Below are 14,339 nucleotides of genomic sequence, written 5' to 3'. Positions count from 1 at the left end.
AGTCACTCAGTCGTGTCCGACTCTTTGGGACTCCATGGACGGTAGCCTGCCAGGCTCCTCTGTCCATGAGATTCTCCAGGCAAGAATACTGGAGTGGGTTGCCATGCCCTCCTCCAGGGGATCTTCCCAACCCAGGGTTCGAACCTGGTCTCCTGCACTGCAGGCAGATTCTTTACCAGCTGAGCTACCAGGGAAGCCCAAGAATCCTTTTATATTCAATAAACAATGCACACTGGGTTGTAAAAAATGTTTGCTGAAGAACTGAATGAATTAAAAAAAGGAAGATCAACTAACACACTGCTTATTTTCTCATCCTTCAACAACCGTCACTGGAGCTATTTGGAGTGTGTGCCAGGCTCACTGGGAGCTGAAGACATGGGCATGAGTGAGAGGCTCCTGGCCTCCTTGGGTGGTCACTCTGACAAAGTTGAAGCCAGGATACAAAACCAGAGCCCAGCGCGCAGGATGGCCATGCAGCACGGGGTTAAATGCAAGCTGCTCTGACGTGGGAAGGTCAGAGGACGCGATCAAGGTGACAGAGCCGCACTCAGAGCCAGGGCAGAAGAAGGTAGGATGGTGAGAGCATCACAGACGACAGCGGAGCCTTCGGAGCTGTGTCAGTGCTCCACACCCTGCGTGGGGCCCCCGAAGCTCATTCATTGACCCTGCGTTTGTGTGGGAATTTGTGGACTACAAAGCCAGGGCTCAGGAAGGAGACCCTGAGAGTGCAGCTCCGGTGGGCCTGCAGGAGGGGTGCTGCACGTTTAGAGGACTGAACTCAGGAGGAAGTGGACGCCTGTCAGCTGAGGGCACCCGGGCCGGGCTTCGCAGGCCCCTCGGGGTCCAGCCCTGTTAACTGTCACTCTAGTGAAGGCTCTGTGGTATGAAGGGAGGCCAATTCTCGGGGGCTGGGCCCGTCACAGTCTGGGAGGGGCCAGCCTCCAGCGTCAAGGACAGGACGCATCTCTCCAGGCGATGAAGCCCAGCCCGTTTCTCATGAGGTGCGATGCCTGGGCCCACCATCCCTCAGAGGGGCTCCGAGTATGTTCTGGTTTCTTTCACAGCAGCAGAAGCAGATGGACATAATCTGGTCTAGGTTATATTTGTCTTTATAGCAAGGCAGTTGGAAGATTATCTCTATATCTATATATCTAAACCTATATCTACACTTAGATCTATGTCTGTGTCTACATCTACATCAATGTCTACACCTACATCTATGTATCTAAACCTATATCTATGCTGAAATGGCAACCCACTCCAGTATTCTTGCCTGGAGAATCCCAGGGATGGCGGAACCTGGTGGGCTGCTGTCTGTGGGGTCGCACAGAGTCGGACACGACTGAAGTGACTTAGCAGCAGCAGCATATCTATGCTGACCACCTCAGTCACGTCCGACTCTTTGCATCGCCGTGGACTGTAGCCTGCCAGTCTCCTCTGTCCATGGGATTTTCCAGGCAAGAATACTGGAGTGGGTTGCCATACCTTCCTCCAGGGGATCTTACTAACCCAGGGATTAATCAGCACCTCTTATGTCTCCTGCATTGACAGGTGAGTTCTTTACCACTAAAGCCACCTGGGAAGTCCACATATATCTGTGTATATATATGTATCTACACCTCTATCCACACCTGTGTCTGTACCTATCTACCTACCTATCTATCACAAGTCATACCTCAAACATAAAGCCAGGGAAGCTGGATAAGAAGGTCTTCCAAGACCTTGATGTTTCAGTTTTTCCAGATTTCTGGACCTGCTCACCTGGGCAGGGCAAGATGTTGCATTCCTGGTATTCCAGGGACGGGCCCAGGCAAGGCATGCCCCCGAACTTGGGCTCCGGGTTGTTGCAGACACGCTTCCGGTTCCGGATGCCCCGGCTGCAATCTCGGCTGCACTGCGACCACGACGTCCAGGCCGACCACGCCCCGTTGACGGTGTGGGCGGAGTATCTCCCCGCCCGCAGGAAATCGCCGGACAGGCCTGCCAAGGAAATGGCCCCAGTGTGATTTTGCCAGGAGCTCTTGGAGGAACCAGAGTCCAAACTAACTCATTCTGCAGCCACTGTCTGCTCGGCCCCTGCAACTACATTCTCAAATATCCGTCTAACAATGTTTACACTGCAGAAGCGAAAAACGAAATAAAAATAAAATTTCAGTTTGCCTGATAATCTATAATTCAAGTCTTCTATCTCCACAGTTGCTATTAAATAATGGTGCAACTAAGACCTCGATTTGTGAATGTGGCTAAGTCCTTATACAAGGAACAGAGTTTTGTTGTTTTTTTTTGGTAATAGATCATTTACTGTTCTGAGAAATTTCTTTCAAAGAAAATACACCCTTCTCGCTTCCACTGGGAATTCTGCAACAAATTGCCCTTGTGCAATTTGTGATTATTTTGATGAACATGTCTACTGCCTTAAAATATTAAGAAATATTCAGTCATTTTCTCAAATGGAAGCAGTGTGACATGGGTTTTAACAAAAAACTCTCAAAGTATGCCATGAGGTTCCGGGTGTGAGGAGGCAGAAGTATGGATGGTTCTAGGCTCCTTGGTTGTTTACTTAAAAATTGTGGCTCAGAAACCTATGTGGGGTGCTCTTCAGAGAAAATGGATGAGAAACCTATTTCTCAGATGAGACAGTCCTTCGTGGTTAATCAATATAGAACACACAGTTTAGCCTTGTTTTGTGTGACAGGAGCCAAACAAGTCCAATGCTGTATTCTCAGGATATCAATACCAAGATGCGTGGCTGGTCATTAGAACTTGAAGCCACTAAGACACAAGAAGGATGAAGTATTTTTCAAACCATGCCCACAATATACTTCCAGAGGAAATATAGGATGTCTTTTATAAACATGTATCAAATTTTCCTTAGCTTATATTACTATTATTAAAAATGAAGGCTGATGTTGCTTTTATATATATCTGAGAAAGGAAGGATTAAAAAAATATATGTTCAGAAAAGAAAAAAGTTAAAGAAACTATGTCATTCATTTTATCTTTCTTCCTTTGATGTCATAAGAAGTAAGTTCATAGCCTGCTTTGAAATAAGGGAATAAGTGACTGAAGTGAAGACAGGGTTGCCAGTTTAGCAAATAAAATGCAGGAAGGGCAGTTAAATTTTAGTTTCAGATAAATAACAAATACTAGTTTAGTATAAACATGTATGTAAGTGCATGGGATATACCTATCCTAAAAAAAAAGACACATGAAAAAAGTGTGTGTTAGTTGCTCAGTCATGTTTGACTCTTTGCATTCCCATGGACTATAGCTCACCAGGCTCCTCTGTCCATGGGATTCTCCAGGCAAGAATACTGGAGTGGGTTGCCATTCCTTTCTCCAGGGGATCTTCCCAACCCAGGGATCAAACCCAGGTCTTCTGCATGGCAGGCAGATTCTTTACCATCTGAGCCACGAGGGAAGCACATGGAATATACTTATACTAAAATAATTTTTGAAAAATATCTGAAATTCATGTTAAACTGCTCATTTTGTATTTTATCTCAGAACCCTAACTTGAGATCATGAGACCATCCCTTGTGCTACGTAGATCTTTAAAATGGGTCTTCAGTTACCTATTTCTTGGTATTCCATCACTTATCTTTCTTTCTCACTAAAGCAGGATTTTATAATGAATCAGAATGAATATCACGTTGCTTGATTTCCTAGGTAGGTAGTGCTTATTCCTTTGATTTAAAGTATATACTTATTCAAATAAAATACTTCACTATAGTAGACTTCCTGACCCCTTCCCCGCCAAGAAACAATGAACAACTTGTATAGTTGCTGAGCTACAAGGAACAGAATGGTTTGAGGTCAAGAGACAGTTAATGCCAGTGGAAATATGACTGGGAGTGGCTCTTGAGGGTAACTGTTGAGCCACCGAGCCTCCAGGCTGGCAGCTCCAGGAGGAGGAATGGAGATCGGAGACCTACAGGTAGCTGGCGACCCTCACTCAGAGCTGCTCCTTGTGAGTGCAGCCCTGCAACAAAGCAGGAGCAGACTCGTGGCACCTCCATAAACTTATCCCACCCATGGCAAGCCCAACATGGTGACTCATCAGCTCTGGGATCCATCAAAGCCAATCACTCTGAACCAAAAAATGATGTTGATAGTGACTGTGTATTCTCTATCACAGTCACATTGGGAGAATAACAGAGAATCATAAACACCAAAGTGTAAGACGTGTTCAAGCTGGTCCAGTGTAAGATATGACTACTACTGTTCTCATCATCTTGCTCCAAGTACCATCTTATTTTCTTTTTAGGATTGCACCAGTTTTCTTAAATCAGATGAGCGTTATAGGAGAGATGAAGACAGAAGCAGAAATGAATCTCTTTGGGATGGCCAACCTCACTCCCTTTTCTGTAGTTGAGACACCCAAGCTCCAGAGGGAGCTAGTGAGTTGCCCAGTGGATGCAGGCGGGAGTGGCGTTAGTGGAAGAAGGTGACCCTTCAGCAGGACCAGGCAGAGAGTGGATCATCCCATCTACCTTAGTGCTCTCCCTACATAAGTCATATGGCATTGAAGGGATTTATTCAATTATAAGGGGCAAAGCAGTTTCAAAGAGTATTAAAGGATTCTCACATACTGCCTTGTTTAGCAGAAAGATTCTTTTATAGATATAAACACAGATATGCACTTCTTTTGTCTTTGTCCAGTTTGGGGAGTAAAAAAAGGAAAAGCTTATCTGCAGGTTACATTTCAGTACCAACTGCAAAGCGATCTGTGCAGTCTCTGACATCAACAATGATAAGTATATAATTGTATGTGAATAAAAATGGTGACGGAAGAATGCAGAGGTTTCCTCGGTATATATTCTGATACTAAATAAATCTCCCATAAACTTTTCTGGACCCATTAGAAATGTGGTGCTATTTTGAGGGATGGAGTCAGGGAACCATCCCAATATGTAACTGAATTTTTATAGTAAGGGTCTTTGCCACCAGTTTGCTATAAAGTCAGTTCTGATGTAGAGAGATCATTGTTATAAACATGGCTAAGCCATAATGAACAGGAAAAATCCCCCCTCCCACCACTATTCTATGAACTTGGAGATGAGACAGAATGCCTGTCCCTGGAAGCAGGTCAGTCCCTACAGAGTCGCTGACTCACCGTCGGTGGAGCAGCCACTGGTTCCATCACTAGAGCAGTACCGCATCTCAATTCTCTGTCTTCCCACTTCCAGCAAGTTTGGGTCAGGCAGACGGGCTTTGCACGTGTACCGAAATCGCTGCTCGTAGTGACCCCCATTGTCAGAGATGTTGACAGGTGTCCAGGGTGTCCAGGGCGTGGTCTTTTTCAGCTCAGGACATGGGTTGGTGTTACAAGGCTGGTACTCCTGGGAGAGAAAACCCATGATATGTGCTTATCATACTGCAGAAACAGAGCCTAGTGCTTACAGGTGAAACGCAGGATTCTTTCAAACTTCAGGTCCTGACACCCACCAACCACTCTACAAAGTTAAAAGCACATTTTTGGTCAAATTAGGCATTTAAGAGGAAGTTAGGGTTCAATTTAACTGCAAAGGAATCTGCAGTTTCTGCATCAACAACGAGAATGAGACAATAAATGTGATTGTATGTGAATAAAACTGGTACATATAATTACATTTATTGAATGTGAATAAAGATGGTGAAAGGGCTTCCCAGGCAGTGCTCATAATAAAGAACTTGTCTGCCAATGCATGAGACATAAGAGGTGTGTGTTCGATCCCTGGGTGGGGAAGATCCCCTGGTAAAGGAAACGGCAACCCACCCCAGTATTCTTGCCTAGAAGTGCCATGGACAGAGGAGTCTGGCGGGCTACAGTCCACAGGGCTGCACAGAGTCAGCAACAAAAATGGTGATTCCCCCAAATCATCTTCCTTTCACTTAATAAGTGCCTGAAAATGCTGTTTATTCTAATAAGTTTAGCTGTTTTTTCTTTTAAGATTATAGTTAATTAAATGATGGAACCAATATTTGTTTTTAGGATGATCATGTATTTGATTTGAGATTTATGAATAGCTTAAGCTCTGGATCACAGATTCAAAGTGTTAGAATGGTAGCTATCCAGCTGATAACACGATATGTGATAACTGTTAGTCTATAAGGAATTTCCACCAGATAACTCAATGGGTTTTTTCAGCCTCAGCTCCCTTTCCTCACTGCCAGGTGCCTCCCCAACAAGCAAAGGTGGGAGGATCCAGGCAAGCAGGGCCTGCAGTTGTGGATGGTGCAGTTTAGGACCATACACCTAGGTCTAATTATTTGACAAGAATTTTAAGCATTATGTCTCCAGAGACAAGACCAAACCGAAGGGGTGCAGAGTGTGACCTTGAACACAGCACTAGATCTCAAGTCCTCCTTTTGACAGCAAAGGATGTTTCATCAGAGGGAAAGCCTACAACATGTAACACACCCAATGATGGCCATACTTTAAAACAATTTTATTAATGCTAAACATACATAAGAGTTATTAAGTAGCTTTCTAACATTTATTATGAGAAATAAATAAATAAACCAGTCCCATCACGTCATGGCAAATAGATAGGGAAACAGTGGAAACAGTGACAGACTTTATTTTCTTGGGCTCCAAAATATCTGCAGATGGTGACTGCAGCCATGAAATTAAAGGGTGTTTGCTCCTTGGAAGAAAAGCTATGACAAACCTAGACACCATATTAAAAAGCAGAGACATTACTTTGCCAGCAAAGGTCCATCTAGTCAAAGCTATGGTTTTTCCAGTAGTCATGTATGGATGTGAGAGTTGGACTATAAAGAAAGCTTAGCACTGAAGAATTGATGCTTTTGAACTGTGGTGTTGGAGAAGACTATCAAGAGTCCCTTGGACAGTAAGGAGATCCAACCAGTCCATCCTAAAGGAAATCAGTCCTGAATGTTCATTGGAAGGATTGATGATTAAGCTGAATTTCATATACTTTGTGAAGAGTTGACTCATTGGAAAAGACCCTGATGCTGAGAAAGATTGAAAGCAGGAGGAGAAGGGGATGATAGAGGATGAGATGGTTGGATGGCATCATTGACTCAATGTATATGAGTCTGAGCAAACTCTGGGAGATAGTGAAGGACAGGGAAGCTTGGAGTGCCACAGTCCATAGGGTCACAAAAAGTCGGACACAACTTAGTGACTAAAGAACAACAAAAATTCTGTCCTTCCCCATCTCTTTCAGTTGAGTACCTAGATATTTATCCCTTAGAATTAACAACGAGAATTTTCCAGTAACAGGCATCATCTAATAACTGTGTACCGTGGGAAAAGGATTTCGATCTTTATCCCTTACCCTCACTCTGTGTCTCCAACATTGATGCAGCTTTCTCACCTCCTGTCATCTTAATGCAGTCATGCTGCACTTTTGGTTAGATCAAAATCCAGTGCTTGCACTCACTGCTAGATGAACACTATCCCTAGGTGACTGCTGTGGAGAACTGATTAATTTCTGTCTTGTGTCCAGTTCCTTTCCTACCCGAGTCAAGGGCTCTCCTGTTTTGTGGGGATGGTTTTCTAGTCTCTATGAACTTGTCATGCATTCGTACCCCCTCCTCATCAGATACTTGGACACAGTAAGAATTGTGTTGCCTGGTTTATGCCTTGAAAATAAAGCCTTGGTAATACTGTATAAATGCATTCTGGTAGGAGAGAAAGTAGCTATGTGTGCATCCACACCGGAAGCCTTCACTGGAGGCCTATTTAAATATTTATTTTGTCACAATTCTAATTACTTAATTGGCCTTCTCTACTCAGGGTCCATCTTTTAAAATTTTTACAAGGAACCATAATCAAAGGTCCTTCATTTTGTGACTTCATGGGCTTTTAACAGAAAATACGTAATCACTGCTTTCCTACTTTAATACCTACAGCGTCCCTCCCCCATCCCACATGGATGATCCCTATGTCCGCAGCAACACACACTGGAAGAGAGGTGACTTCTTTTCCTTTGCTTATAGCATCTTTTATTACGACGTCTTTCGGATGCTGCTTTTTAAATGAAAAAAAAAAAAAAAAGCCCGAATGGGTGCCAAAAGCCTGATCGTGTGAAGTACTAGAGAGAACACGTGTGCTTTTTTCACTTGAAATGGAGCCCACGTGATAGAGATGCCTTAGACCTTGTCTCTGACCGTCCGGGCCCATGGTGTGGAACACTGCCAGCCCCAGACTGAAATTCCATGCGCATTCCCCTCCTCACTCTGTGCCAGCCTGGCTGGGCAAGTGCCCAGGGGCTTCTTGCCAAAATGGACTTAAAGCACAGGCTGCTTATGGACCCCTGCTCTTTGCATTAACATGTTTGGCATCACCTGCAAACGAGTAAGATCCCATGTCTCAAGAAAAAAACGTAGAAAGTCCAATAATTCTGAGCTTCCTTGCACCAGAAATTTCACCTCTTCTATGGAGATGAAGCTTTGTTTTTGAAACAGATGAGTAGCGAACATATTTTAAAACCTGAGTTGGCCTCCGTGTCCTGCTAACAGGCTCAGCAGGGAGTGGGGGGCGAAATCGTCCCAGAGGTGGGCACAACTCAAGGGTGAAGAACAGTTCAGAACCATTAGACCTAAACCTCTGATAACAAACTCTGTCTCCTTGGGTCCCATTAAGTCATCACTGTTCAAAATCCAAAAGGAGTTTCAGGACCTCTCCTTTCAACTGCTTTTTAAGATCTGATGATAATGCATTCATTTAAAACATCAAATTTATTAAATCCTGAGAAACGGTATGACTGCCCTGTTTTATATTAATAACTAAAATTATAAAGTGACTCAATTCAACGGTGAGTAGTGGTATGGCTTCACTGTGACTGTGAGCTCCAATTTTCTGAGGAATTGATGCTATAAGTAAAATAGAGAGACCGTGACAATCCAAGCAAGCCCAAATTTGAATGGACCTGGGATAGCATTACATTTAATGTTAAAGGATTTGTTTTAAAAGTTATTTCAGGGAACTAATTGTTATTACCTGCCACATAGGATTCTTAATATTTTCGTGGAAAAGCTAAGATAATAATTGTGACTAAATCAATCTCACTGCTGCTATATACCCCAAGGAATTAAAGTCAAGATCTCATAGAGATATCTACACTCCCATGTTCACTGCAGCATTATTCACATTAGCCAAGCTATGGAAACCTAAGTGACTAATAACAAGTTAATGGATAAAGAAGATGTCACACACACACACACAAATATTATTCAGCCACGAGGAAGAAGGAAATCTTCCCATTTGAATAACTTGATTGGACCTTGAGGGCATTATGCTAAGTGAAATAAGACAGGTAGAGAAAGACATTCAACGACAAACTCAGAGATACACAAAGTAGAATGGAAGTTACCAGGGAAATTCCTGGTTGGGAGAAATGGGGAAATATTGGTCAAAGGGTACAAACTTCCAGTTATAAGATTAACACGTTTGGGGATCTAATGTACACTTGATGTTTACAGCTAACAATACTGTATCACGTACTTGAATGATGCTCGCAGAGTAGATCTTCAGTGTTCTCACCATAGCAAAGAAACAGTGATTACGTGATAGGACAGAGGTGCAGACTAACTGATGCCATGCTGGTGACCATTTGGCAATTTATAAATGTATCAAATCAACACACTGTACACTTTAAATATATATACATACACCTTACACAATGTTATGTGTCAGTTAAATCTCAATAAAGCTGGAAAAAATAAAAATAAAGACAAAAAAGAACAAAGGAAAAAAACGCATGATTACTCTAGCAGTTTTCAGCAGTTCTTCAAATGTGCTGCCTGTGTTCTCTCTGTCCCAGTCAACAGTAACACCACCAGCCATTTAAAGTTTGATCCAGAAACTTGGGAGGTACTCCCTGTTCTCCCTCGCCTCTAGGCCAAGTCCTACATATACATATACACATACACATATAGCCTCTTGGGTTCATTCTCTCCTCCCCATCTTAATCATCTTTTTTTTTTCTAATTCAGGCCATGTCACCTCAGGTCTGCTTCATAGAATCAAAGCATGTATTTCACTGACATTTAATTGTGTATTTATAATTCAACCCCCATTAATAGACTGAAAATTTGTCAAGAGCAAGAACTTTGTCATATTTATCTTATACTATCAGTCTTAAGGCCAACAATATTATTTTTGGTGAATGGACAAATCATACTGATCAATTCACAAGTAAGTCCATTCTGGTAGAATTTGCATAAATTTGGGAAAAATTTAGATGGCAAAGTGGGGAGCTCTATTTTGTTATTAACTTTTCCACTGAGAAAATGAAGATATCTTATATTCCACAGGTTGAAAGTAAAATCGAGAGATGGTGACAATCCAAGAAAAAATTTGATACCATGTGTTTAGCACAAAATAAGAAAATTACCCTTAAAGTGATTTCATCAATAGCTGAATATATAAAATATATTCTCATTACGGAACACTCATGCTTTCTACACGCATTTATCAAGTTTTCTTTCAGTAACTTAGCAAGTCACACAGTGAAACAGAAAGCCATTCTGCATAAGAAAAACAAGAAAGGAATGCAATTGTGCTTTCAAAGGTCCAAAGCACCAAAGCACGTGCACAGAAGCATATCTGTGACCCCAGGAGCTTGTGGAAGCAGCCAAGATTGACAGGGAATCCTGGAAATTAGTTTAGATATCCAGCAAACAAGAGAAGAAAAGGGAGACAGTGTAGTCAAAATTATAACACCACAGAATGACTTGTGTCCAACCATGATGAGGTAACAGAAATGGGATTAACTCTTTCACTAAAAATAACTTAAATTACATAAAACAACAGTTCTTAAGACATTGGACATCAAGCGATTGCCAAGTTTGGGAAACACAAAGTGAGTCCCACAATTGACCAAGCCTCCAACCCTAAGAAGGTTTCTAGGTGGTGGTGTAGGAAGGAAAAACCCAGGCCAGGCACAGGCTAGTGATTAGGGAGACAGAGTTGGAAACTGCGGGAAGGCAAAGGCGCTGGGATTCTCCAAAGGGGAGGGCTACAAGGCAAGAGAGTTCTAGCTATGCGCAGCTTCTCCCACAAGTATTTAGAATAGGAGAAACCCATGAACATGTATGAAGAAACTACACATTGGTGGGGAAAGACCCATCTGAAAAGATCAGAGAGAGCAGAACTTGTCACTGACATAAGGTTGGGAACAGTGCTCGGTCCTAAGAGCCAGACTGAAAAACTCCGTAACTCTGCTAACATCAGTTAGGGTACCAAAAAGGGTCTTATCTCCACACTGCAGAAAAACCACCCCAGACTGAACTCTGCCCTGACCTCAACTGAAAAAGCTTACAAGCAAAAACCAAAATGATCAAACTAATTTCACATAACTTGATCTTGTCCCGAAGGAGAGTTCTATCATATTTGGGGGAATTCAGTATTATCCGATGAACAAGGAAAAGGTCACAATATCTTACATATAATCTAAAATTACCAGATATGCAAAGAAGCTTCTGAAAAAATAAAAAAGCAAATAACAGAACCTATTATGAGAAGCAACATAAGTCAACTGAAATTGGCACACAAATGACATACATGACAGAATTTGTGGTTGACATTTAAAACTGTTATTATAACTGTATCGCATATGTTCAAGGAGCTAGAAACTAACTAACTAGAAGGAACTAACATATTAAGAAGAAACATGGAAGATATACAGCAGAGATATAAAGTCAACTGTACCCAACACTTTTTGAAATCAATGCTAATTTGATATAAAAACCAAATGAAGACATTAGAAGGAAAGAAACTTAGACGTGAACATTCCCCATTAGCTGAGATACAACAGTGCTTAACAGGGCTTTAATAAACAAAATTCCCAACTATACACAAAGGCTGATATTTCATAGGTAGGGATTATGTCAGGGGTGTAAATTTGCATTAACACTTAGAATTGGATCAGTGTAATTCACCACATCAGCAGCCTAACAAGTAACCCTAAGCTGCAGGAAGCTGCTGTCGAGCACGGGGAGCTCAGCTCTGTGCTCTGTGCTGACCTAGAGGGGTGGGCTAGGAGGGGGAGGGAGGCCCCCGTGCGAGGGGACACATGCGTACATGCAGCTAATTCACACTGTGGCACAGCAGAGACTAACACAACATTGCAAGTCAATTACACTCTAACTTAAAAAAGTAAATCTATATGAACATCACAGAAATGTCATTTGATAAGATCCAAAACTCCATTCCTTACAGAAACTCTCAATCAACTGGGGACAGAAAAAATTTCCTAAATCTGATGAAGGACATTTATTTAAAAGCATACAAGCAACAGCTTAGTTAAAGGTTAAAGCCTGCATGCTTTTTTTTAAGCTGAAGAATATAAGATAAATATAAATAATAATTTTGTTCCTATGTACTATCAAAGATATGAAATACTTAGAAATAAGTCTCAGAAAACATGTCCATGACTCGTATACTTAAAGGAAACTGAAATCTTCTAAATGATCTATAGAATCAATGCAATCCTCGTCACAATTACAGAGGTATTTTAAAAAAATAAAATTTGACAAGTTAATTCTAAAATCCATACAGAAATACCAAGTATCTCAGACAGCAAACACATTCTGAAAAAAAAAGGACATCATTGGAGGACTTAGACAATCTGACTTCAGGATTCATTATAAAGTTACAATAATGAAAATGCTGTGTCATTAAGATTGAAAGATTGAGCAAAGGAACAAAATGAAAAGTCCAGAAATAGACCCACATACATAGGATCTACTGATTCTTTGAAAAGGTACAAAGTCAATTTAGTGGAGAAAGTAGTCTTTTCAATAAATGGTGCTGGAACAATTTGATATCCATATGCAAAAACATGATCTTTGATTGATATCTAGCTCTTCCTGTGATAATAAACTCAAATGAATAGTAGACCAATATCTAAAACCATAAAACTTCTAGAAGAAAACCTAGGAGAATATTTTCAGGGCCTTAGGTTAAGCAAAGATTTCCTAGATACAATGCCAAAAGCATCACTCAAAAAAGAAGTAAAAGTAAGTTGTATTAATCAAATCAGAAACCTCTGCTCTTGAGAGACACTCACTGTTAAGAGAATGAAAGGCTAGTTACACACTGGAGAAAATACATGCAAATCAGATACCTGATAAGAAGACTCATACCCACTGCAAATGTAAAAAATTAAAACTCAACAACAACAACAACAAAAAAACATGGGGGAGAATGGACACATGTATGCGCATGTCTTAGTCCCTTTGCAGTTCACCTGAGACATAGATGGCAAAAGGCACATGTAAGGATACTCAACATCATTTTTTAGAAACAAAAAAGCAAATTAAAACCACAACAAACCACCACACACCCTTTAGAAGGGTTAACATGTAACAAACAGAAAAAACCCTGAATCTGACAATATCAACTGCTGGTGAGCCTGCAGAACAACAGGAACACTCACTCCCTCACACTCTGCTGGTAGGAATGCAAAATGACAGAATTGATTTGAGAACTATTTGACACTTGGCTAAAAATGTAAACATATACTTACTGCGTGACCTAGACTTTTCCGTGCTAGATATTTACCCAAGAGAAAAGAAAGGACATGTCCACACAAAGATTTGGACATGAATGTTCACAACAGCTTCATTTGCATTAGCCAAAAATATGGAAACAGTGTATATGTCCATCAGCAGGTAGATATCTAAGCAAAGCATCTTATATTCAAATGAGACTACTTGATAATGAAAAAAATGAACTGCTGTTATGTTCAGCATAGAAGAATCTGAAAAGAACTGTGTTGAGTGAAAGAAGCTCCCAAAAAATGAGTGACGAAGTATGATGCTATTCACATAAAATCATGAAACATGGAACTAACGTAGAATCAAAAAGCTGAGTAGTTATCTGGGATTAGAGAGGGTAGGGATGTGTATGAGGGAGGGTTACAAAGGGAAACAAGGAACCTTTGGAGTTGGTGAACACGTTTATCTTCTTGCATTGATGGTTGCATGGATGTACATATTTGTTAATTTATTAAATGTTAAGCATGTGCAGTATATTGTATATCAATCATACCCAATGAAAATATTAAATCATATGGTCACAGAAAAATATCTTTTTAAAAAAATGATGGTTAGTTTGCTAATTTAGAGATGATATTCAAAACAGTTGCTTGCACATACCTGCATACAAACTAAAATTACAGTTATTTTACGGCATTCATGTTGGAATATTTGCATCTGGATGTAAACTACTAAGAACTTGTAGATAAATGTTTCATAAATACAAAATGTGCATCATCAAGCCCACTTTTACCTGTCATCACTTATGCCTGGAAAATGTTACTTTCTATCATACAATCAGCCAGTGCAGCAACTGCTTGTTATAACCAATATGTACCCATGAA

General features: G+C 41.0%; 1 protein-coding gene across 5 annotated transcripts in view; it reads right to left on the bottom strand.

The window, feature by feature from the left end:
• Positions 1 to 14,339, bottom strand: part of SEMA5A (semaphorin 5A) — a 521,440-nt gene that overhangs the window by 18,392 nt on the left and 488,709 nt on the right. For all 5 annotated transcript variants that reach the window (XM_081521332.1, XM_081521329.1, XM_081521334.1 and 2 more), the window contains exons 17-18: positions 5,117 to 5,342; positions 1,762 to 1,980 (exon numbers count right to left, since the gene is read on the bottom strand). In XM_081521332.1, the coding sequence (XP_081377458.1) occupies positions 1,762 to 1,980; positions 5,117 to 5,342 (445 nt within the window). The remainder of the gene's footprint in view (positions 1 to 1,761; positions 1,981 to 5,116; positions 5,343 to 14,339) is intronic.

The sequence above is a fragment of the Giraffa tippelskirchi genome, chromosome 8, assembly GCF_054371585.1.
Source record: "Giraffa tippelskirchi isolate mGirTip1 chromosome 8, T2T-mGirTip1v1.2.pri, whole genome shotgun sequence".
Classification (NCBI taxonomy): Eukaryota; Metazoa; Chordata; class Mammalia; order Artiodactyla; family Giraffidae; genus Giraffa; species Giraffa tippelskirchi.
The sequence above is the reverse complement of the archived record's forward strand: the minus strand, read 5'-3'. Positions and strand labels throughout refer to the sequence as shown.